At 38.9% G+C, this 25,592-nt stretch overlaps 1 protein-coding gene across 3 annotated transcripts in view; it reads right to left on the reverse strand.

Moving 5' to 3' along the window:
• The window catches only part of CCDC171 (coiled-coil domain containing 171), a 217,845-nt gene that overhangs the window by 11,774 nt on the left and 180,479 nt on the right, over window positions 1-25,592 (reverse strand). For all 3 annotated transcript variants that reach the window (XM_067464374.1, XM_060762416.2, XM_060762417.2), the window contains one exon: window positions 22,291-22,443. In XM_067464374.1, the coding sequence (XP_067320475.1) occupies window positions 22,291-22,443 (153 nt within the window). The remainder of the gene's footprint in view (window positions 1-22,290; window positions 22,444-25,592) is intronic.

Here is a 25,592-nt window from a genome sequence, read left to right on the forward strand (position 1 = left end):
ATGTAATTTTTTTTTTCATATCCAAAGCATCCCTTCCCCACTCCAACAGAAACCCCTGCATATCTGACAGGTTAGAGATTGGACCACTGTCAGAAAATTGAATCAGTTGAAAAGTGGAAACCAGGATTTTTAACCTTGTATTTAAGACTAAACATTAGATGAAGATGAATCAACTGAGAGGAGCAGCATGCCAAAAAGCAGCAGCAGTAGTAGTCAAAATTGCAGAAAGGGGGTCAAAAGTGTGGGACGTGGCTATAATTTAGATCTGTAAAAACAGCATAACATCCAAGAATTAGTTGTTTAAAAGCAGATTATGCCTGTATTTGATCCACTAAGGAACAGGTATCCCTCACTTTCAAGTTGTTCAAACCTAAAGAATCTTCCAGATACTTTAAAATAGGTTTGCCATATATATCTGGATTGCACTTAAGAGTATAATTTTTCAAATATTCTTTCAAATGAATGTTATGCTGAATTAGGAAATGGAAACACACAATCCACATGTACATGCTCAACAAAATAAACATTAAGATATCACTGCCAATGTTATCCTCTGTATTTGCTTTAGCAAAAAGACAAAAGTATTGGCTAATAATAATGCTCAACTTTTACACCCCTTGAACTTCCTGTCTTCTGTGTCACACCCACACACCTCTTTCCAAATATTTTATATTATTCCACATGGATTTCCAGAATTAAAAATGACTCAAGGAACACAAAGTATGTTTTTCTATATAAAAGTGCACAGTAGACTCTTCCAATACATGCTGCAGAAGCCAAAAACTTTCCTCCCTGACTACAGAAATGTTTCAGCAACAGAATAAACTTTCCAGCTCAGCTATGGCATCTCCTTCATGCTGCCTTTAAACTCCTGGATAGCCTAGAGGGGTTTTTCTTTTGGTGTTTTCTTTAAACAAAGAAAAACACAACATGGGAAAAGAAACATGAAGAAAGTCATGAAGCAACCAACAGGTACTGAAAGTGAATTCCATATTGCTACTTGGGAATTAAAGGTCAATCTGAGATCTGAAATGGGTGAAGATTCCAGAAAGCAGTCATTTCAATTCCTATGTTGTAGCTTTGATCAAGATTTGGGAAATTTGCAGTAATTAATAGTTTAATTAACAATAGGCCCTCAAAAGGCATAGAGAAGAGTGATGCAGCTCCAAGCTCTCTTGTCCCTTGAAATGGATTGGGGACATCGGAATAATAATAATAAAGAGTTTCCAATAGATCATCACAATCTCTAAAAAAAAAAAAAAAAGCCCAACTGCTCATTGGAGGGAAGTACTTTGGCCACATCATCAGAAGACAGGAAAGCTTAGAGAAGACAATGATGCTGGGGAAAATGGAAGGGGAAAGGCAGAGGGGCTGACCAAGGACAAGATGGATGATGTTATCCTTGAAGTGACTGGCTTGACTTTGAAGGAGCTGGGGGGGTGGTGACGGCCGACAGGGAGCTCTGGTATGGGCTGGTCCATGAGGTCACAAAGAGCCAGAAGCAACTAAACAAATAAACAACAACAACCGCTGAGGGTGCATGCCATAGATGCAGGCAAAACATCAGGAGAGAATGCTTCTGTAACATGGCCATACAGCCCGAATAATTCACAACAACCCAGTGATACCGGCCATGAAAACCTTCAACAATAAATTGTGTTTGTATGTGTGTGTGTGAGAGAGAGAGAAATAAAAATGCCACAAGAGAAATGAAGATGCTCACAGAAGGCCTGATCATATCAAGAAAATGGACTGGTGCCTGTAACATCTGAGGGCGCATCTACTCTGACCATTTAATGCAGTTTGAAGCAGTTTGAAGCAGGCTGGTGTTACAGGCTGGTGCCTGTAACATCTGAGGGCACATCTACTCTGACCATTTAATGCAGTTTGAAGGCAGCTTGATAGTGCAATGCGCATATGGTGCAATGTGTATTTAGGATTTGAAAACAGATATCCAAAGTCAGAGAATACTCAGAAATCAAGTCATTAATGACTTTAGTGCAAACCACACCACACATGAACAGGGCATTTTTTTAAAAATGCATTAATAGCAGCTGTCAAGCTGTGGATACTGAAAACTCTGAAACTGATCTTAGACCAGCTTCTACAGTGTGTATAGGCATCATCCAGGCCTCAAACCATTTCCAGGATTTCCCATCTCATCATCCACACACTAAAAGTGTTTCCTTCTCCGACAGTGTCACATCAAACTAATTGTCAGTGTAGATGTGCTCCATAACAATGGCAAGGCTTTATTATAGGATGTGTCAACACTATAAAATCAATGCAGTTTGGCACCACTTTAAAAGCCATGGCTCAATGAAATGGAAACACGTGATGTATAGTTTGGTGAGGCACTGGCACTCTGTAAGAGAAGGCTAAAGACCTTGCAAAATTAAAACTCCCATGATTCCATAGCACTGAGCCATGGCTGTTAAAGTGGTGTCAAACTGCATCATTTCTACAAGGTGGATGTATTCATAGGATAAAGTAGTTCTAAACATTATGTAACCATCAGATTAACTAAAACCTTACTTAGTTTGAAGGGCCTGCATGCATGTCCATGAACATCCATTTACCTGGAACTTCACCTGAGTATAGGTCTAAATGCGCACCCTTACTCTATAGTCCAGAAGTGACAATACTCATCTGACTTTCCCCCTTCTTCAATGGTATAGGTGAACTATAGAGAAAGTTTGAAATGTTGCAATGCATGACAACATGACGCCATCACACACCTGTATATCTTACTGTTATAACCCAGAAACAAGTTTGGATGAAATGGGGAGTACGTTGGCTATGTTTTGTACATTCTTACTTCATTGAGACGTAGAAAAAGGAGGAAAAAGTCAAAGTAGTGTTAACATGAATAGGCCATTTGGATTCCCTCAATTCAGGTGTCATCTGAGTATATGAACCAGAGTCTTTCAACAGCTTAACTATTCTTTAATCCTTTCCAAAACGTCTCAGTTGATTCATAACCCCAGAACAAATCTGCCTTCCTTTTGTGTTTAACCCACAGTTTAGCACCGAATAATGGATGCTTCTATCCCTCTATCTTGAAATAGCGTCTTCAAAAAGGGGGAGGAAATACCTAAGTAAAAGTCCTTGACTCTGGAAAGAAGTAAATTTATCTACCTTTGTACAGAATAGTTCTTTTCTTCTGCAAAGCCAGTTCAATTATGTTCTTAGCTCTATTCTTTTAGAAAACTTTCTACTTGAGGTTAAACAGCCTGATCTAGTTTTCAACACAGAGCGGCTTTTCCCACCTCTTATGAGCCTTTTATTCCTACTGCAGTATAGGCCGTATTGTTGGGGTTTTGTATAGTGATGTGTCAGACACTGTCACTCGCAGACAAATGGAATGAAGGCGGACTGGAAAAAAGAGGATATAATAGAGAAAGCAAAGGATAGAGGAAAGCTAAGTAAGTGCTGCGTGGTTGTTAATTGTCCTACTATTGCAGTCAACATGTAGAGGCACAGTGACATTCTTCTGCTTTTTTATGCCATTTTATTTTTGCAAATTAGCTAGAAAATTGCTGCAAACAATAAGGATGCAATAAGATAAGATTCAGCTACAGCTAGGAATGTGGCAATCCACTAAACACCACAATTCCTGAAGAATAGTTGTTTTGCATTTGTGTGGCAGCTGCTGACAGGCTGTTGACAAAATAATACAGTGACACTGTGTAGGATCCATATAATAATAATAATAATTATTATTATTATTATTATTATTATTATTATTATTATACCTCGCCAACCATCTCCCCTAGGAGATTCGAGGCAACTTACAAGGGACAACCCAAAATTACAAGTAACACATAACTGACTAAAAACATCAGATAAAATATAAAAACAAACACAATTGTAAGCAACATCAAAACTGTCATCTAAAGTGTTGAGGTAGACAATAAGAGGGCCGACGTAAAGTGCTGAACTTAAAGGAAATTTACTGGTGGAACTGTTTTATGGAAAACCACAAATACGATTACATTGCATTGCATTATGATGGATTTTACCGCGAACTGAGCAGGGCAAGCTCAGTTTATGCATTTTGCTCACGGAAAGGGACTTCAGTAGTGCTCTCTTATACAGTTCAGAGCCTTTGACGAGTGAACACATATCCCCGTATTATGTCCGTCCCAACTATAGTTCTGTCCTCATGACGCACTTTTCTTTGTCTTTAATGAAGGCTAAATCCCATTGGTCACCCCTTCTGAGCTCCCCCACTGACACATACTTCTCCATTTACTTATCTCACCCAGGGTTTTATCAATCTTATTCTGTGCATTTGGTCCACCCATCGTGCTTTTATTTTATTTCTTCATCACGTTATTTTGCATTTGTTTATTTCATTTTCTGTTATTTTATGTATCTTATTTTGATGTTATTATTTGCTGTTGTATTTTATTTAATTTTGCTGTACTGTAATTCTGGGCTTGGCCTCATGTTAGCCACCCCGAGTCCCCTTTGGGAAGATGGTGGCGGGGTATAAATAAAAATTATTATTATTATTATTATTATTATTATTATTATTATTATTAGGTGGGAATATAGATTTAGCTTTGATTTTGGAGATCTAAAGATTGCCCATGGCATAAAACAATTCTCAGCAGTTCAGGCTACTGTTCCAGCAATGGCACAAACTCTGCAAGTGGACTGCTAACTGGGACCAGCTAAAGGGAACATTAGACATCGTTGAAAAATTTTAAGATCAAGAAATATTCAAGCTCAAAGTGGAAGAAATGTATACTTATAAAACTATGAGAAACACCTGGCATTCCAGTGCTTAAAGAACTTCACTAGTCCACGGTCTGCTCCTAGAAACAATTTTAAAGTTTTGTATGGACACCTGGAAAATCTTAGGCTTATATACGTATCCATCCATGAACTGAGGTTCTTTGGAGAAGTCTCCCGACAAGATACCATGTTGTGAGGCTAGACAAATGGTGAACTGGTAACAGAGCTTTATTGCTGGTAGAGCCCTGTTTTGGGGATAGCCTTACATGGCACGTACTTCTGCCAAGCGGACCACCTTACTCACCAAGACTTCTTGATTTTATCTGCTAATATATTTTTGTGCCACCACCGTACCTGCTGTTTTTAATCTTTTGCTGTATGGTTTTGTTGATCTTATTGTTTATTTACGCCGGATTTGTTACCCACTCTTGAAACAACAATACTGTGAGAAGGCATTAAATGAAACTCTAAAAAATAAATAAATGCTATTTGCCATAAGGCCCCTGGTGGAAAAGCTGGTTAAACCACTGAGCAGCTAAATTTACTGGCCGAAACGTTGGCGGTCCAAAACTTGGGAGAGGGATGAGCTTCTGCTGTTAGGCCCAGTTTCTGCCAACCGAGCAGTTCGAAAACATGCAAATGTGAGTAGACCAATAGGTACCGCTTCTGCGGGAAGGTAACAGCACTCCATGCAGTCATGCTGCCCACATGACCTTGGAGGTGTCAATGTCGGCTCTTCGGCTTAGAAATAGAGATGAGTACCACCACCACTACCCCCCCCCCCCCCCAATAGTCGGACACAACTAGATTTTATGTCAGGGGAAACCTTTAGCTTTACCTTTTACTATTTGCCAATAAACTTTGCAATCATAGCTGCATCAGCCCTCTCCCTCCTGACTTTCCGGAAAAAAGTAAAAACTTGGCTCTTTGAGCAAGCATTTGGAAATACAGTGGAATAGATAAACATGGAACTATGAAGAATGAACAGAGAATGGCTAGACGATGCAATTGGAAAATGATTTTAACAGGACAACATTGGTGTTTACATGTTTTAATGGTTTTTATACATTCTATATTGCTGATTGTTTTAATTGTGTTTTCTATTAATGTATGGCATCAAATTTTGCCAATCTGTAACCTGTCTTTAGTTGCCTTAGGGCTGAAAAAGGCGAGCTATAAATGCCATAAACAAACAAATAATTAAATAAATAAATCTGATAGACATTGTCCATGGATTTGCCCTACTTGTCAAAGGTGGCCACAGTGAAGATGGTTAAATTCCAAAAGCAGAGGATACTGCTTTGACTGGCATATCTCCACTTGAAAAATTTAACATCAGCAACATCTAGAAATATCCATGCTCGGTTATAAAAGTATACTTATAAAAATATAAGAACCACCTGGGATGATTACTAAAGCAAGATTTCAGTTCAACCAGTGTATTGTATTAACAATGTGTATGATGGCATTTGGTTGCAGGGAAATAATAAGTGATGTCTACCAAGAGGTACATTAAGGGATACGCTAAAACACTGAATACAAACAACTGGAAGATTCCTAAAAAATAAAAAATAAAAAAACAGCAGACAGGAGGGTCTAAAAATTTCACCAATAATCCCTTTATCTAAAGAGACACTGAATAAAACAGAACCATCACATATATGATTATTTTTTGTGTTTAAAAAGTTTTAATTTGAAAATTATTGAATCCAAAAAAAATCTTAATGCATGGGAAACTGAGCAATGAGGCTGATTTTTAGTTTTCCTCTATAACTTCTCTCTTCAATAAAAGTAGAACAAAATTAAACTTCAAAAGTAATTTCCAGGGTGGAAATGTGTAAAACATTCTAATAACTTTAAAAATTATCTTGAAAAGGCAACTGAGAGACATTTCAGCTAGCCTAGAATTACAGAATCACTGAGTTGGAAGAGACCTCCTGGGCCATCCAATCCAACCCCCTGCCGAGAAGCAGGAAAATCGCATTCAAAGCACTCCCAACAGATGGTCACTCAGCCTCTGTTTAAAAGCCTCCAAGAAGGAGCCTTCACCACACTCTGGGGCAGAGAGTTCCACTGCTGAACAGCTCTTACAGTTAGGAAATTCTTCCTAATGTTCAAACTTTTTTTTTCCTTTTTAAAGAAACCAAAACAGCCTGAAAAATAATGAGGAATAAAACAAATAATTATATTTATTACCTATTTCCAGTACTGAAAATATGGAATGGTGACAAATTACTTCCAGAACTCTATAACTCATATGAGGAATTGTGTTGTTGTTTTTTAAAAGTAACTTTCAGTGCTTTGCTTTTATCAAGACTTTTGATCCAATCTTCTCTCAGCTCCACTCATTTTAACTATGGAAAATTTCTGTCTGCAGAACACCTTTGGAAAGATGCCACCTCACCTTCGTCCTTGATGAAGATTAAACTCTCAAATCAGCTAAGGAATCATTGATAGTTTAATGCTATCCTTTCACTGAAGTAATTAGAACCATTTCATTTCCGTCTTACAGTATCATCTTAATAACAGAAAACCACAAATATTTCCCCAAAAGGAGTTTTTAACTTGCCAAATGCCCAATATAGGTGAAGGTAGACTAAAAAGTTTTAATACGAAAATAGGATGTTGCCCTAAAATTTACTCCTCTGCAGGTGTAAATACATTAATTTAATAATAAGGTTTCCTACTGAGAAAAACATTATTTATATCAAATATTAAAACTATTTAATGAGCTTTCTTTCTCTGCCCGCCCAAAAAGTTAGTAAAGTATGTGTGCCTTAACCTGCTCGAGGCAAAGGAAGTTTCAAACATATTGGATTTGAAACTAGCCATTATTTCCCATGTTGCAAAAATGGCAATTTTATTTCCCGACAGCAAATGAAACTGTCAGGAAAATTTAGATGCAATAAAACTATGTGGTTAAACCAACAGGCTGGATTTGGACTAAAACTGAATTAAAGGAATTAAAATTAAGCATTATGTCAGTCAAACTTTTTTTCTCAAAAATATGATATTAAAATATGGAAACTTAGTGGGAAAACTGAGAGCGCCCGGAGTGGGAGAAACCCGACGAGACCTGTCCACTTCACCTCTATCAATTGTGTCACATTTGAAATTTGCAGAATGAAAAATATTTTGCATAAGTGTCTTGCTCCTGGCAACCTTTCCACCTTTATAAAAAGTTGTCAAAGTAGTGGGTGACTTTCACAGCGCAAAGTTTTCGAATGGTGGCTTCAGTCCAAAGCTAGCTAATAGCGGCTGACATGCACTGGAATCTTGAGGCCTAAATCAACATTGTTTTCACAGCTGTAATTAAGCCACCTAATCAGAAGCACATTTTGACGGGACAGTTTCTGGAAGCCAGACGTTGCTGTTTCTTATGCCTGGAGCGCAGTGGCTCATGAGAGGTCCTCATTTAATTTCAGGGTGAGCGAGAGAGGGAGAGAGAGGGGAGGAAAGAGTGAGTCTAAAAATGGCAGTAAAAGAAAATACTATTAGGAGGGGGAAGCGATGCCTAACTGTTGAAATGAACCAGGCTTATGTCTTGACCAACTCTGCATCCCACCCGCCTCCTTCGGCTCTGTGCCGAGTCCCCATTTCTCGAATGGCAGCTGGAACGCAGTGAGAATTGAGGACGTTTGCCAAGATCAACAGATGAGCTGGTCTGAACTGGCTCTCTGTGTGTTCCGATTGTAAATTGTGCCGGTGATGATTAGAGGACTCCAACACAGGATGTTGACTCTTAAAACTATCCAGAGAAAACATGGTTTGGGTTGTTTCCTTTTCAAATTCAGGATTGATTTTTTTTTAAATTCCGTTTTGGGGTGATTTGGTGTACAGTCTTCGGATTGTAAGCTCCAGATCACTGTTCTACGATGAATTCATACCAACAATGTGTGTTTTTCTGTGCTGGAGAAATTTCCTATCGCATTTCCACAGCAGGACTCTTCATCTCAGTGTTTATACAAGAGAGAAGGCGCTGAGTGCTGTTCTTCAACCAGTACACATAAAGTGTTGTACACACTTTACCAGCTGCTAATGGTAGAGACACTTCTACTCAATCTAGAAACTGGTTACTTCTTATTGCCACTAAACTGTGTCTTTTTTAATGATTCAATTGTCATCTCATTCATGAACTTCTATAGGACTGTGTTCTATTTGCGAACATGAACATAAACTTTCAAACTACGGGGCTATCAACAGAAAAGCTGTAGTCACCAGGGTCTGATTACATTTAGTTCTGCATTTTAATTGCATATGGATTCTATTAACTCACCCTTTTGCCTTATAGGCAACATTTTAATCAAATTACTGTAATTTGAAAATACGTTGCAATAGCTTGACAAGGTAAAAGTTCACATACCTAGCCTATGGAGTGTGTATGTTTGCACAGCAACACACATGTGAGCTTTATATAGGACTAAAATGAAAAGGAAGAGACATGGCAATCCTGTTGCACAAGGAAAATTGTATTTACAGTTCTCTGGATCAAACTAGGGTAACCAAATATTTGCAAATTATATGATTTTTCAATTCTTGGTTGAATGTAACAAACTCAACAAAGTGCAGTTAGACACCACTGTGTATAGAGTGTATAGAGAAAGTGAGTATTTAAAAACATGTAACCAATCGATGATTGCTAACCATCATCAGAATCATAATAATGTTGCTTTGCATCTTAATGTACTCAATGCAGACAGTCCCCAAGTTACAAACATCTGGCTTACAAATGACTCACAGCTGAGAATGGGGGTGAGAAAACAGGAAGTGAGAGAAATGTACCCCTAGAAAGGGAAATTCACTCCTGGAGGAGGTATCATGGGGAAAAGGTGTCTCAACGGAAGCTATATCACCAATCCTTGCTCCCACAACAAGCCAACTTTTCCAAATTCAATTATGACAGGGACAAAAAGTGAGGTGAAATCTTCTGAACGGGGCCCAGACAGCAAAACAACACCACAGGGGTATTAACCCTTCCCTATGTTATCCAAAGCTAAAGCATACTTATTTTTGGCTGGAGTTACACTTAAAAATGTACCATTCCAACTTACATACAAATTCAACTTAAGAACAAACTTACAGAACCTATCTTGTTCGTAACTTGAGGACTGCCTTTAAAAATAAGGTGGAACACACAAATCTTACTCTAATTTGAAACTTTATTTTCCAAAGACTAGGAAATTAAGTTTCATGTCATCTTATCATCTTGTAAATTGTGATTACTTGTATTGGTCAGTTTGCATTGTATTATTTGGTATTTTGCATTTCATCTGGATAGTTTGAAAATTGGATTGGATTTTATTATACCTTCCTTTCCACTGTGTGTGTGCATATGTGCACAAATATATTTGAGATTATAACCTTTGGCAGGAGTCACTGTTTTCAGTTGTTTTACTTATATAGCACCAGTACATGGATGCTGCTATATAAATAAATGATAACAACAACAACAACAACTTATTAATATTAGTCAGTTGCATTTCTCAAGATGTCTGTCAATACGCTGATAGGTGCCGGTGCTTTGAAAACCATAAAATGTTTTAAGGATCAGTGCTATAGTTACAAGCATCCCAGCTCAGTGCTGGCAATGACACATTGTTATTGTTGTTGTTGTTGTTGTTGTTGTTGTTGTTGTTATGTACCTTCAACTTGTCCCTGACTTATAGCAACATTAAGGTGACCCTATCAGAGGGTTTTCTTGGCAAGATTCGTTCAGTGGGAGCTTTGCTGTTGCATTCTTCTGGGGCTGACCGAGTGTGGTTTGCCCAAGGTCACCAGGTCAGTTTTCCATGAATTTGCACGCTGGTCTCCAGAGCCCTAGTCCAATATCCATAGCATAACATCATGTCATGTAGCAAAGTCATAGCAGCCTCAGTCTGAGAGAGGGCCTTCTCCAGATTTCTGGTTTTAAGAAGGAAAGATATAGGAAGGACAGGAGTTTAAAAAGGCACACTAAAAGGAATCAAAAGAAAAAGAATGGACCAGAGAGAAAACATTGATGTGAGAACAGAAGGTATCTAAGCTAGATGAATGTTGTCATGGTTTAGTGATATAGCAAAAAAGTAAAAACCCCATACACACACACACACACACACACACACACACACACACACACACACATATACACGCAGGCACACCTACCTGAGCAATCTAGTACTCCAATTTGGCATTGAATGCATTGGTCATAGAGAACTGACAGGGGTTATGGGGCAAATGACACACTGGAGGACAGCATCCCCCATTTTCACACATACACGCCCATTTTTGTGATATATTTTTTCCAGATCTGTATAGGACTTTTGCTTAAATAAGCAGCAAGCAAATGGCCAGGAATGGGGCAAAAGGAAGCAGAAATTGGGGAAATCCAATAAAACCCAAAAAAGTAAAAGGAGACACATTTCAAGGTAATTTGAGGATGACTGTTTTAATAGTAAAAAAAAAAAGCCTGATGATTTCAATCTGCGTAAACTCTTAAAACTTTCTTTAGGGGCTCAGAAATTTCTGAACTAGGAATTCTCTGACTATTTATGAACAAATGAAGCTCTTTTTTCTGGACAAATGAAACTAGGTATTTGTTTGCCTATTAAATGATCTGAGACTTCCTGGTTCGGAAACTTCTGGGGCCTGAATAGTTTACAGAGGCTGAATTACACTGGGCTTTTCTAGTGATAAAACACCATTCTCTGAGTAAACTGAGATGCATCTCCATTTCTGACTGGGCGTGGGGGCAAAAAGGCTACCCATATAACAAAACGGCCATCTAAGCCACAGGCGCCAAGAGGGTGGTATCGGCCATTTTCATGTTAGAAAGCATTGCAACCCTTCTAATTTCTTTTTAAAAGAAGTGTCCCACAGAGATGCAAAAATGGGCAACATCCAGCTCTCAAGCCTCATTCTCTTATCTCCTGTTTACAGCAGCTGGCAGCATTTCCAGCATTTTAGATGGGATCATTTAGATATGAGGTCTTGGATTGAGGTCTTCTGCAACCAAACTATGCATTTGACATCTGAGCTATGACCCACTCCTCCAAAATAGTTCACAACTCAGTGGTAGCTTGAGAGGGGTGCATTTCATCACTAATGATGCCATGGGCACAGTCACAATGTTCACTCCGTCAGGATGGAATCTAAATTATAATGGGGGAAATGGCATGTTTCATGGAATGTTATTCCAACAAAGTATTAGAGACTGAATATTAGAGTTGAAATACAGTATCCCTTAATGAAAGCGCTTTCTGTAAAATGTGGGGTCAGGACACTGTAATATATGAGTAAAATCTTCACTTACTATTTAAAATGATCTGGAAAGCCCTCTAGATTTATGCTTTGGAATGGCTTGATTACTCTCACACCATTCTCCACTGTCTGTCTGAAAGGTCATTGAACCATGTCATCTCTACCCCACGTGTTGCTTCAGCATGTGGTTTTTCATCACAATGATGCATCATCAAAGTAAATCATAAAATATCACACACACAATAAAGGAATGAATGACAGAAATATAGGTTGGATTCCAGCATCATTTAAGATAGGCATCCAAACAGGCATGTAGCCGGGGGGGGGGGGGGGGGGGGGCCTCGGGGGGCTTCAGCCCCCCCCCCCCCAAAATTTTCATGGTGGTTTGCGAAAAGGCCTTATTGGTGCATTATTTTATTTTTAAATAATCTTTATTCGCATTTTCCATATACATATGATTAAAAGAGAACGATAGTTAAAAAAAGAAAGATCGGTGTAGAAAATCAGAAAGAGTAAAGGGGGAGTTAAGGAAAAGGGGCTAGGGAAGAAGAGTAGTTGGGTGATAGATTAAGGGGAATATGGGGTGGATGAAGGTGAGGGTATAGAAAGTCGGGGAGGGAAAGTGTAGAAAGTGCATTAAAAATAATAGAGACAAGAATCGAGGTTTCCCCCTTCCTTCGGCCTGTCTTCCGGGTGTCTTTAGCGAAGAGTTTCCTTTTCTTTCCTTCTTGTTTTGTTGTTTTCCTTTTTTCCTATTTGTTCAGTTTCTCGTTTGAGTCTTGGAAATATCTTTCTCCCGTCTTCAATTTCTAAGTCCTTTCTCTTTAAAATATTCATCAATTCTTGTCCAATCTGTTTCTTTTTCTATTATTCCTTTGCTTTTCTGGATTAGATAGCTTAGTCTGTCCATATTCTTTACCTCCATTAGTTTCGTCTCCCATTCATCCACCTCTGGTATCTCCTCCTTTCTCCAATATCTAGCGTAACATATTCTCGCCGCTGTAGTCGCCAGGAAGAGTAATTTATCTGCATTCTTATCTGTTTCCTCTTTTGTTATTCCCAGTAAGAATATTTCTGGTGAAAGTGGGATTTTAATCTTCATTATATGTTGTAATCTTTCCTGGATTTCTTTCCAAAATCTTTTAGCTTTTTTACAGCTCCACCACATGTGGTAATATGTGCCCGTTGTTTCCCCACATTTCCAACATCTGGTGTTTAAGTTCTTATAGAATTTTCCCAACTTCTGGGGTGTTAAATGCCACTTATAAAATAATTTAAGCCAATTTTCTTTTAGGTCATACGCTTTCGTATATCTTAGTTTTTTTTTCCATATGGTTTCCCATTCTGCCAAATTTATTGGTCTCCCTATATTACTGGCCCATTTCACCATACACTCTTTTATTCTTTCTTCTTCCGTGTCCCACTCCAATAATTTTTTGTATATTAATGATATTGTTTTTTTCCTGGATCTTATAATTTTGTCCCAAATATTATCTTCTTGCATAAAGCCAATTTTTTTATCCATCATGAAAGATTCTTTTAATTGTCTGTATTGCAGCCACGTTATGTTTGGATATAATTTCTTTACTTCTTGGGATTTTAGGTGTATCTCCTGATCTTTTTTTTCTGTTATAATTCTATAACAGGGCCACTTTATCCATCCCAGCTCTCTTCTTTGACAGGCTTCTAGGGGTGATACCCATAATGGGGTTTTGTTATAGATTCTTTCCTTATATTTTTCCCACGTTTTTATTATCGCTGACCTAGTGAAATGATTTCCGAAGCCCTTTTCTATTTTTCTTTTCCCGTACCAGATATATGCGTGCCACCCCTTCCTAAGGTCGCGGCCTTCCAAATTTAATTGTTTTTCATTTTCTAGCTTAATCCAATCAAGTGCCCATGTTAACGCACATGCTTCTGCGTAAATCTCTAAATTCGGCATTGCCAGTCCCCCTCTATTTTTCTCATCTGTTATGTTTTTAAAACTTATTCTATTTTTCTTATTCTGCCAGACAAATTTCCTTATATCCTTATTCCATTGGTTCAGCCCTTTCTTGTTCCTTATGATTGGTAAATTTTGAAATAAAAATAACATTTTTGGTAGTATATTCATTTTTACACATGCTATTCTGCCTAATATTGATAATTTTAAATTTTTCCATTTTTCCAGATCTCTTTTGATTTCATTCCATTTTGCCGTATAGTTATTTTGAAGTAATTGTGCGTTATTTGGTGAGATAATAATTCCCAGATATTTTATTTTGGATGCTGTTTTGATATTCCATTTTTTCTCAATTATGGCCAAGTTCTTCTTGGGGACGTTTTTTGTTATTGCTTCTGTTTTGTCCATATTTAATTTAAAGCCCGCTACCTTCCCAAATTTTTCGATTGTTTCAAACCATTTTTCTAATTTTGTAGATGGGTCCTCAACTATACAGATAACGTCATCGGCAAATGCCCTACATTTGTATGTTTGACTTCTGATTGTAGCTCCTTTTAATTCTTTGTTTCCCCTTATGTCATTCAATAGAATTTCCATTGTTAAAATAAAGATCAGAGGCGAGAGCGGGCAGCCCTGTCTGGTTCCTTTGTTTATTTCAATTTGTTTTGTCTCCTGGCCGTTTACTATAATTTTTGCTTGTTGGTTTTTGTAGATAGCTTCAATTGAATTTAGAAAGTAGTAGCCAATGTCCATCTCTTGCAATAGTAATTTTAAAAAGTTCCAATTAATCTGATCAAATGCCTTTTCGGCATCCAAGGCCAGGAACATCACTTCTTTTTGGATATTTTTGTCGTAATAGTCAATCAGATTTATGATAGTTCTCACATTTTCACGTTGGTATCGATTTGGTAGAAATCCCGATTGTTCTTCTTTTATCCAATTTGTTAAGAAATTTTTTAATCTCTCTGCCAATATGCTACTAAATATTTTGTAATCCAGATTAAGTAAAGAGATTGGTCTATAATTTTTGAGTTGTTCAGGGTCTTTTTTCTCCTTTGGTATAATGTAAATATTTGCTTGTTTCCAGCTTTATGGCATTTCCCTCCTCTCTCTTATCTCATTTAGCGTTCTTTTCAGGAATGGTACAATTTCTTCCATCATTGTTTTGTAATAAATTGCGCTCAGCCCGTCGGGACCGGGGGCCTTGTTTGTCTTTAATTTTTTTATTGCGGATCTAATTTCCTCTTCCGAGATTTCCTTATTTAGTGCTTCTCTCTCCTCTTCCAATATTTTACTAATTTTCTTTTCTCCTAGATATTGGGTGATCTTCTCCTTCTTTATTTGGTCGTCTTGATATAATTTCTTGTAGTAATTTGCAAATTGGTCTCTTATTTCTGCTTCCGATGTGTACGTTTTTTCTTTTTCCTTGATTCTTACTATATATCTTGATTCTCTCTTTTCTAGTATTCTTCTCGCCAGCCACCTTCCCGGCTTATTAGCGTTTTGGAAGTGGTCCGCTTTTATGAATTTTAGTTCTTTAGCTCTTTCTTCCAATTCTATGTGTTCTCTCTTTTTTTGTAGTAATGTTAATTTGTGTGCTACTTCCTTGTTTTTCGGATTTCTTTTCAGTTCTTCTTCCTGTTTCTGTATTTCCTCCATAATTTCTTTTATTTTCTTTGTCTTCTCTTTGTTCTGTCTGGCCTTTTGTTGGATGTAGTGGCCTCTTATGACGGCTTTACTGGCTTCCCATATTATGAATGTATATGTCTCTTGTATGTCATTATTTTTAAAATATTCTTTTATGATTGCTTTACTTTTTTCTATATCTTCCTTTTTCCTTAGTAAGTTATCTTCTAATCTCCATCTCCAGCTTCGTTCTTCTTATTGGTGCATTATTTAAACTGTTATGTTTATTCATATCATGATCTGATCACCATACTCAATATATCCCATATGCATGGGGGTATTGGGGTAATGATATAAAAGGTTTGCTACGCTAGACCCTCTTTCACTCAGACTCAGCCCCCCCCAAAACACAGCCCCCCCCCGAAACCCCCCCGGAAAAAAATTCAGCCCCCCCCCCCCGAAACGAAATCCTGGCTACGGGCCTGCATCCAAAAGTAACAACTTTTAGTATCTGCAGTGGTCACAGTCCCACTTTTTCTCCAGTTATTATTTCACTTTTTTTCTCTTGTTACCTGAAGCTGCCCCTAGGAAGTATCATTTTTTCTGTACCCATCTTAGGTTCTTCTCTCTCTTCTTCTCCTAATTCTGTTTCTCCCCTCTGTTTTCTCTTTCCTCTCTTTCTTGATACTATCTAAAATCCAAAGGACTGAGTGATTATTCCAAATTCCTCCCAATGTGCCACATATCTTCATAACTCTGTTTGCAGTCAGATGGATATTCTTTGTTTTGAGCAAACAAAAACTTCCACAACTCTGTGGCCCCTTCCACACAGCTGATTAAAAAACCCCATTTTCTGCTTTGAACTGGAATATATGGCAGTGTGGGCTCAGATAACCCAGTTCAAAGCAGATATTGTGGGATTTTCTCTTGATATTCTGGGTTATGGCTGTGTGGAAGGGCCCTATATGGCCCCTTCTCCTTTGCCCCCCGAGACTAAACTAAAATAGCTCAGCGTTGTTCTCCAGTGTCAACAATAAGATTTATCTGATTTCATTGGAGAAATAGGGGTCTAGTACATCCATGGGATTGAGCAAACGACTGCCCTGGTTGTTTGTAGTTTCGTTTTGCTAACCACTAAGAAAATGAACTCAATCTTCAACACAAGTACAACCTTAAAAAAATGTAGGCTGTGTGCATCATATGCACACTTAGGACTTCATCAGATGGACCAAACTGCCCGCACTAGAACCCTTGGACCTCCCTTCAGGCACAGAGCCCACCTGATCGCATCACATGATGTCGATCTACTTTTGGCACATCTCTGTGCTAAAGAGAGGTCCAAGCATCACAGGAGGCAATGGAGGCAACACAACAGGCTTCCTGTGTTGCATAGAAAACTACAGGAGGAAGCCGTGCAGCAACACTTCTCCCCGTGAGAAAAAGTGAGGGGCAATGCAGGGTGCTGGTCTCCTCATGCTCCCCTGCCGGAATTGCCTCATTCTTTGGTGAATCCCCCTGATACTGCCTGGATTGAGGACATCAATGTAATGAGGTCCTTAGTCAAAGTTTTATCCAAATAAAACAATCACAATGTGAAGATAGCTAATACATTGCGTAACCCACAAAGCTTTGTCTCCTTTTTAAAATAGGAACACAGGAGCAGTCTTAAATTCCATGAAGCTAAAATAGGTTGCCTAAATAGCCAAACATAACCACCAAACAAAACGAATGTCTTTCTAGTGTTAAAATTTATGAGAACAACTTAATGGCTTTCACATCTTCAGTCATGAGAAGCAGCTTGGTCTCTGAGGAGGGCTTAGTAGTAAGGCACGAATCAGCAATACCTGCAGTTTGGGGCAGTTCTCCCATATCTCTACAGAATAGCCTGACTCAGGGGTTTCCTTTAGCCTGGGATGTCACCACTACAGAGCCTTTTCATACTATGCACATATAGCATTTTGAATCCATTTATTTCTATTCCATTCCACTGGCACAGCCTTGCTGCATCTTCCTTGCTGCAACTGGAAGTGTAGCACAAGTACAAGCCTCAAGAGATAATGAAAACTTCATGATCCAATGGTCTATTTAGGGCTTGGAGAATGTACTTTTTTGGATTACAATCACAGATAGTAAGTATGCTGGTTACGGAATTCAAGACAGCAGTACCTGTAGTCCAACCCCCCCCCCCCCCCTATTTTTCCAATCTCTGGTTCTAGCCCACATTTGGCTTTGTTTGACCTGTGTGGTCCATTAATCTAAAATGATTATCATGCTCTACAATGACTGATTTTAACCCCCACCCCCTTTTTTGGACTTCAGTAATTGGGGTGCCTCAGAGTATGCAGCTAACAAATGTCAAGGCTCTAGTTCATGTGGAAATGCTGTAAAATGTCAGCACCCTTGTGAGTCAGACAGTGAATTGGAACGGTCCAAGCATCTGATAGATATATACAGGAACCATCTGTTTGAACAACCAGTCACTGAATTAAACAAGACAGATAGTCTATAGACTTTATAGCATGAACCCACTATCTGATGGCAGTCAAATGATCACCGAGAGCAGCTACATACCAATATGAGCACCCTCCTTATCACACCTTTCTCCATTTGCACAATTGCATCAATTCATCAATCCTGCACTCGAACATGCCCTTGTATTCGTACTTCTGCATATCTTTGTAATCCCACCTTCCTGTACGTTCACTGTTTGTAATTTTTAAATTAATTTTAAGGACAACTTTGCAGTTGCAGCTTTGGTTAGTTTTTTTTTTTTAAGCCAAACATTACTGAAAATTTTTAAATGACCAGCTCAGGAATGGAGAAGGAGAGGAGGAGAATGTCACCCCCTGGTATCACTTCAGTGTCAGCTCCATTGTACACTATTGGTGATGGAAATGGTGTGGGATTGGCACCACAGATGGTTCTTGCCCACCAACAGTGGGGACTCGGTTAATCGTGTGGATGAGCCACACTGGTAGTGGGAAGTGCCCAGTGTCTTGCAACTACTAGTTCCATCATTATTAGGGAAATCTTAGGGACACTTCCAAGGTCATGTGGCCAGCATGACTGCATGAAACACTGTTACATTCCCACTGGAGTGGTATCTATTGATCTACTCATATCTGCATGTTTTCGAACTGCTAGGTTGGCAGACACTGGGGCTAACAGCAGGAGCTCACCCCACTCCGCAGCCCCCCTCAAACTACCGACCTTTCAGTCAGCATGTTCAACAGCTCAGTGGTTTAACCCTCTGTGCCACCGGGGACTCCAATATCTCTTACACATACATAAATTTAGATAATGTACAAAAAAAATAATTATTAGATGGTTTGCAAAACATGATCCTTCACAAGTGTATTTTTCCCCCCTTGAAGATCAACTCAACATCCAATCTTTTTAAAGTGTTTGTTGGAATGAACTCTTTTGCAGTTCAAAGTAGTTCTCAAAGCAGTTCTCTGTGTTCTATATGTATTTTGTAAGATTCCTTTCCCCATATTCAGAGATGAAGCACCAGCAGTGAAGGTAACACAAAACAAAACAAAGGAACAATGCCAAAATGCAGCATCAATCATTGTCCAGGATCTACTGCATCTCTGTTCTATGAGCAGCCCAATATTTTTATAGACCAAGCATCCTTTACCTGGAATTCTGAAATCCGAAATACTCCCTAATCCAAAAATATCCACGTGGGTGCTTGAGAGAGTAACACTTTTGGTTTTTGGTAATTCGAGATATCTCTTGATAGATAGATAGACAGATAGATAGATATTCCAAAATCACACACACACCCAAATTCAAAATCCAAAACACTTCTGGTTCCAAACATTTCTGACAAGGGATATTCAACCTATAATACATGGTAGTCTTTTGGTAAGCTGCCCCGAGTCCCCCCTCGGGGGTTGAGAAGGGCGGGGTAGAAGTGCGAGAAATAATAATAATAATAATAATAATAATACTCTGGGAAGACTACATGAACAACTGCATGCCCTGTGGCACAAGAAACTCTCCAAACTACACTTTTCAGGGTGCCTTTGTTTTGGGTAACCTATCTCATTCCACCTTCATTTATAGTCGAAACATTCAATGAAAAGGCTAGTTTCCCTCTTCTTCTCCGGTCATGGCTGCAGCCTTTCTATTATAAGACTGGTACCCAAGTCGCTACCATCTTCTTAATCACTGACATAAAAATGTCACTTTAGGAATAGGACCTTGGACACAGGAGCCAAGCAATATACATATTATAAGGGGTATTAAAGCACACAGGTTACTACTGACACCAAAGGAGAATTATGAAAGGTTACTTATTTGGACCAAAACTATACTGAGTGGCAATTCTGGGAACTGGGGTCCAAAAAATAACCTTTCAAAGCTGTGTATGAAGGTACGGAGCTTTTTAAAAATGTGTGAGCCTGATGTATACACAATAAACATAAAAGGACACTCCAATCTGGCTGGAACTTCATATATGTGGCTGCTTTAATGAAAAGTCACTTTTTATTACAAAATGGTGTAATCTCATAATTTTGCAGAATGGAGATTCACATTTTTTAAAAAAAAGATTCATACATATTTGCATAGATATGTGGCTCCTAACGTACATTCTTATCTATGTATCTAAGTAGCAAAAGTGAAGCTTTTATGAAACCAAATGAAGGTATTATTTCAAGCCTGTTTTGTTGCATGACAATGTACGTTGCCACTAAATATCTCTTGGTTCAAAAATTCTTTCAGTTAACAACCACTGCCTTAGCATAGAGATCCCTTTACAGATGAAAATAATTGCTTTATTAGCCTTAAGTGAGTACAACATTATTTATGGGCAATAATGTTTCAGACATGAAATGAGTCTTAAAATTGGATTCAACCTTATATAGTAAAATGGAAAAATATTTGATTGGCAAGTAACATTTTATGATTAAAGTTGTCAAAGAACAAAAATCATATGCTGTAATTACCAGAATTGTAAAAAAAAATCCTATCATATCAATAACGGTTTGTTCACAACACTGAAGTAACAATAAGAGATAGTTTGTCTTTGACTATTTCCCCCCTAACATCAAACGTGTCCTCATTGTCAAAGACAAAAGGGAGACAATGCTATTGTTCTTGTGCTTTTCTTTGACAGCTTATTTGTCAATAAGTATCTTTATAGAGTAATCCCTCTACATTTATTGGTCTGATAACTGTGATTACACATGGATTGCATTAAAAATTTATCTCTAGGAGTATCTAAGGATCTCATCAAATTGAGGTCTGAATCAGTGGGTCAGAGGGGGGATTCGCCACGTGGCGTAGTGAATCCGTGGGGCAGCAGGTGGAACCATTGTCCCTGCACCCCGCAACATCCACTGTACCCCTTACCCCATGCCACAGATGAAAGCATTGCCACCTAGCTTCCCCCCATTCTTCCCAATGGAACACGGAAAGCCTCCCATGTTCCCAGGGAAGCATCCAGCATGTTGCCAGGACACTTCCTCTATGGAGCCCCACTGGAAGTTATCTGATGGCATCTTTCGGGCTCCATGGAGGAAGTGTCCTGGAAGTGTGCTAGGACGCTTCCTTTACTGCATGTGATGAGGCTGTAAGTCCTCCTCTGCAACTTCTCTGAAAATTGATCACAGTCATGCTGGAGGACTGAGAGATTCGTAGAGAGAACACCTCTTTAGGAATCCCTAGGCTCTCTGATGTTTACCATAGACTTGTGCTTGAAAACCTAGAAATTCCTAAATAGGTTTTCTTTCAGGTTGAAAATGATTTTAAATATGCACAGTTTTTCAATTTCATGGGGGTTCTATGCCCCTAACACCAGAGAATGTGATGGTCTTACTGTACAAGAGAATATTATAAATCAATTAATATAATTCAGAGTTTCTTAAATGTTTTCCATTTGCGACTCCTTGCTACCTGAGAAATCTTTATGTGACTCTTGGTATGTAGGTATATAAAGCAGGTATAAACAATCATTTACTGATAATTATTTACCATTTGTAAGGTTTCCTAACAGGCTGATCTTCCTTTTGGTGGAGTACAGCTGGAGCATTCACCTTGTTGCTAATAGAGTTGTATAAATGGGTGGCATTCAGGGGGGAAAAAGACTGTTGCCAAATTTTTCATGACCCCAACACTTAGCTAAGGGGACCCCATTTGGTGTTGGGACCCACAATTTAAGAAACAATTATCTAATTTACATCCTGACCCACATGAAGTATACGAGGGGTGGGTGTGTACCAGACCTTTAGATGTTACTGGATGGTCCATGAGGCGGCAAGATGGGAACTGTATCCCAAAGACATCTGGAGACCCACACTTTCCCCCACTCCAGAACTGCTCAAGCTTTCATAGGGATAGAGACTACTGCTCTAAATTGCATAACTGATAACACAAGGCAGGGGTGTCAATATGACATTCAAACTCATTTTCACCAAGGGTCATATTAGCCTTGTGGTTGTCTTCAAAGGGCCACTTGTAATTTTAAGATTGTATAAATGTAACTATGTTACCCTGCCATTGAAAGCCTCGTGGGCTACATAAAATAACATTGGGGGCTGTGATCAGCCTGTGGGACTCGCGTTTGACATGTGTGATGTAAGGTATTACAACTAGCATAGTTGCCTAACAGTTAAAAGAAACCCTATAATATCATCTAAATATACAAGCACAAGGAAGACTCTTTAGAGTCATATAATAAGAAATAATTCCCAGGAAAAATGAATCAAATTGTTTGTTTTTAAGAGCATACTTACAGAGGACAAGCTTTCATTTTCACGAAGACACGCCGTTTGGAGTTCTGATTTCAGGGCTGCAATGTGATGGCGGTGGGATGCGATTTCTCTTTCTAGTGTGGAGACTCTGGAGCCCACAAGTTGATAGACATCCATAAAACTTACAATCATAGCCTTAAAGGAAAGGAAACGGGATCATTACTGTCTGTAACTGCTATATCAAGTCTATGCCATCTCTGCCAAACCACATGTTTCTGAAGATTCAACATCCTATTATCTAGTTTGTACAGACAAACTTACATGAATTCATATTTAAATACTTTCCAAAAGAGAACATCAGTTCTTCCCTCTTAAAGTATGTCAGAGGGTATGCATTTCTGTCAACCTTTTGTACATTATAGCAGACTAAATGTACAAGGCTTTCCACCCCCACTACAGTATTTACAAAACAATGCATTTGGATAAGCCAATAGTGCTTTTGGACTCTACTTAAACTCGTCTCTTGTCTAATTTCACTCAGTCAAGCTGAGAGGAACACCAGAGCTGAGCATGAACCATTTTCAAAATGAATGGAGTTGCTAATTCTCCCAATTCACCTTTAAAAAGAATTAGATTTAATTTGGCATGAAACTAAAGAAAGTTACAGACCTCTGAAAGTAAATAACCTGATTACAATATAGCTGGGAAAATAATCCTGTTCAGGTATATAGTGAAGGAATGTCCCAGCTGTGTAATATTGATCAGGCCGATAATAAAGTTAACTGCACAAGAGAGTATAAATGATTTGGCAGTGCTGGTAACTTGATATCTGACCTAAATAGTATAACACTGCTGGGATTATTGGACTTCTTTACAACTGGTTAATCACATTTTATAGGTTATAGTTTCCCTCTGAAGTGACCTGTACTGATTTTTCAAATGTAAGAACAGCCTTAAGGTTGATAAAAAATTATACTGAATACATGAAGACTTTTTTTAATGAGGTTCTCCTTAGACAGATTTTTGTTAAATAAGCAGCTTAATGATTGAAAATAACCATGCTAGTCAACATGAAGACTTCTGTGTAAGGATATCATACTCCTCCAACTGGGCAGGAAAAAGCCCCAATTAATCCTGTACTGCCCACTTTCTCAGCTGCTTTTAAAAGGTCCCAGTTTCTCTTTTTCCATTTATCTGTGGTTTGCTTCCACTGGTGCAAACTGAATTCAAAGTGCAAAAGTAAATTATTCAATGTGGAGAAAGGAAGGAGTGCAAATCTGCCCTTCCTAATAGGCTCCAGTAAAAGCAAACCACTGCTGACTCCGGAAGCGTGTATGTTCTTTCTCACGAATAACTTTTCTCATCTATTTTTACAACTAATTTCCATTCAAAGAAACAACCCTACGATCAAACAAAGACATATACAGAAAGACAAATTTCACAAAACAAAAGGATCATATCCCCCTTACAAAAATTAATCAAACATTTTTCTTAATATAAAACACTAACCTAAAACAACTAATGAACTCAATCGAAAACAATAATTCTAACTACAGTGTGTTCCCTCACTTATCACGGAGGTTCAGTTCCAGGACCACCCACGATAAGTGAAAATCTGAGAAGTAGGGATGCCATATTAATTTTAGTATTTCTACATTATTTTATAGATTTTATATATTATTTTCTTACCCACACTTCCCTACCTGCCGCCCAGCCTATCCAAAGGGCACCTGTCTGCCTCCCTGGTCTCCGCAGAGCCTCCGGAACCACGCAGGCAGCAGCAGGCCAGGGAGGCAGGCTTTCCCCGACATGCATCAGGCTACCACACTTCCGGAGTCCCTGGCCTCCCTGGCCTGGACTGGACATAAATATTTAATATTAATATTTTCAAAAACCCACGAAACAGTGAGTCTGTTAAAAGTGAACTGCGAAGTAGTGAGGGAACATTGTACTAACTACTGGAGCCATGGTGGCGCAATGGGTGAAACCCTTGTGCCAGCTGAACTGCTGACCTGAAGGTCAGTGGTTTGAATCCACAAAATGGGGTGAGTTCCTGTCTGTCAGCTCCAGCTTCCCATGCAGGAACATGAGAGAAGCCTCCCACAGGATGGTAGCACATCTGGGCATCATTTGGGCAACATCTCTGCAAACAGCCAATTCTTTTACACCAGAAGCAACATGAAGTTTCTCAAGTTGCTTCTGATATGATAAAAAAATTCTAACTACTAGAACCGCACTGAACACATCCTTCACACAGAACAATAAAAACTAGTCTATAAGCCTCTCTCTGCCTGTTGCTTTTAATTTCTCATTTTACTGTTCCCTTGAAATGTCCTTATATAACCCTTCTGCTTTTAGTAACACTCTTTTAAGTCAGAAACACAATAGTAGAATTCTGTCCCTTCTTTTGGTGTAAAAGGTGATAAAATATCTCTCATAGAAGTCTAGAGTTGGAAGAGACCTCATGGGCCATCCAGTCCAACTCCCTGCCAATAGGCAGGAAAATATTATTCAAAACATCCCCAATAGATGGCCATCTAGCCTCTGTTTAAAAGCCTCCAAAGAAGGAGCCTCCACCAAACTCCAGGGCAGAGAGTTCCACTGCTGAACAGCTCTCACAATTTGGAAGTGCTTCCTCATGTTCAAGTGGAATCTCTTTTCCTGTAGCTTAAAGCCATTGTTCCATGCCCTAGTCTCCAGGGCAGAAGAAAACAAGCTTGCTCCCTCCTCCCTATGACCTCTCCTCTCACATATCTATACATGGCCATTATGTCTCCTCTCAGTCTTCTCTTCTGCAGGCTAAACATGCCTAGCTCTTTAAGCTGCTCCTCATAGGGCTTGTTCTCCAGACCCTTGATCATTTTAGTCGCCCTCCTGTGGACATATTCCAGCTTGTCAACATCTCCCTTAAATTGCAGTGCCCAGAATTAAACACAGTGTTTCAGGTGTGGTCTGACCAAGGCAGAATAGAAGGGGAGCATGACTTCCCTGCAAAGACTCTGGCACAAGCCAGTACAGGTGGTCCCAGTGGTGATCGGCAAACTGGGTGCAGTGCCTAAAGACCTTGGCCTGCACTTAAACACAATAGCTGCTGACAAAATAACCATCTGCCAGCTGCAAAAGGCCACCTTACTGGGATCTGCACGAATTATTTGCCGATAGATCACACAGTCCTAGACACTTGGGAAGTGTCCGAAGTGTGATTCAATTCAACAGCTCATATCGTGTCAGCTTTTCCAGTTGTTTCTCTGCAATCCTGCTGTCACCTGGGATTGCAACATCGATGATCCATACTTTGTTTTTTAACGCGATTGTGAGGTCAGGAGTATTATGCTCCAAACCTC

Source organism: Anolis sagrei, chromosome 2, assembly GCF_037176765.1.
Source record: "Anolis sagrei isolate rAnoSag1 chromosome 2, rAnoSag1.mat, whole genome shotgun sequence".
Classification (NCBI taxonomy): domain Eukaryota; kingdom Metazoa; phylum Chordata; class Lepidosauria; order Squamata; family Dactyloidae; genus Anolis; species Anolis sagrei.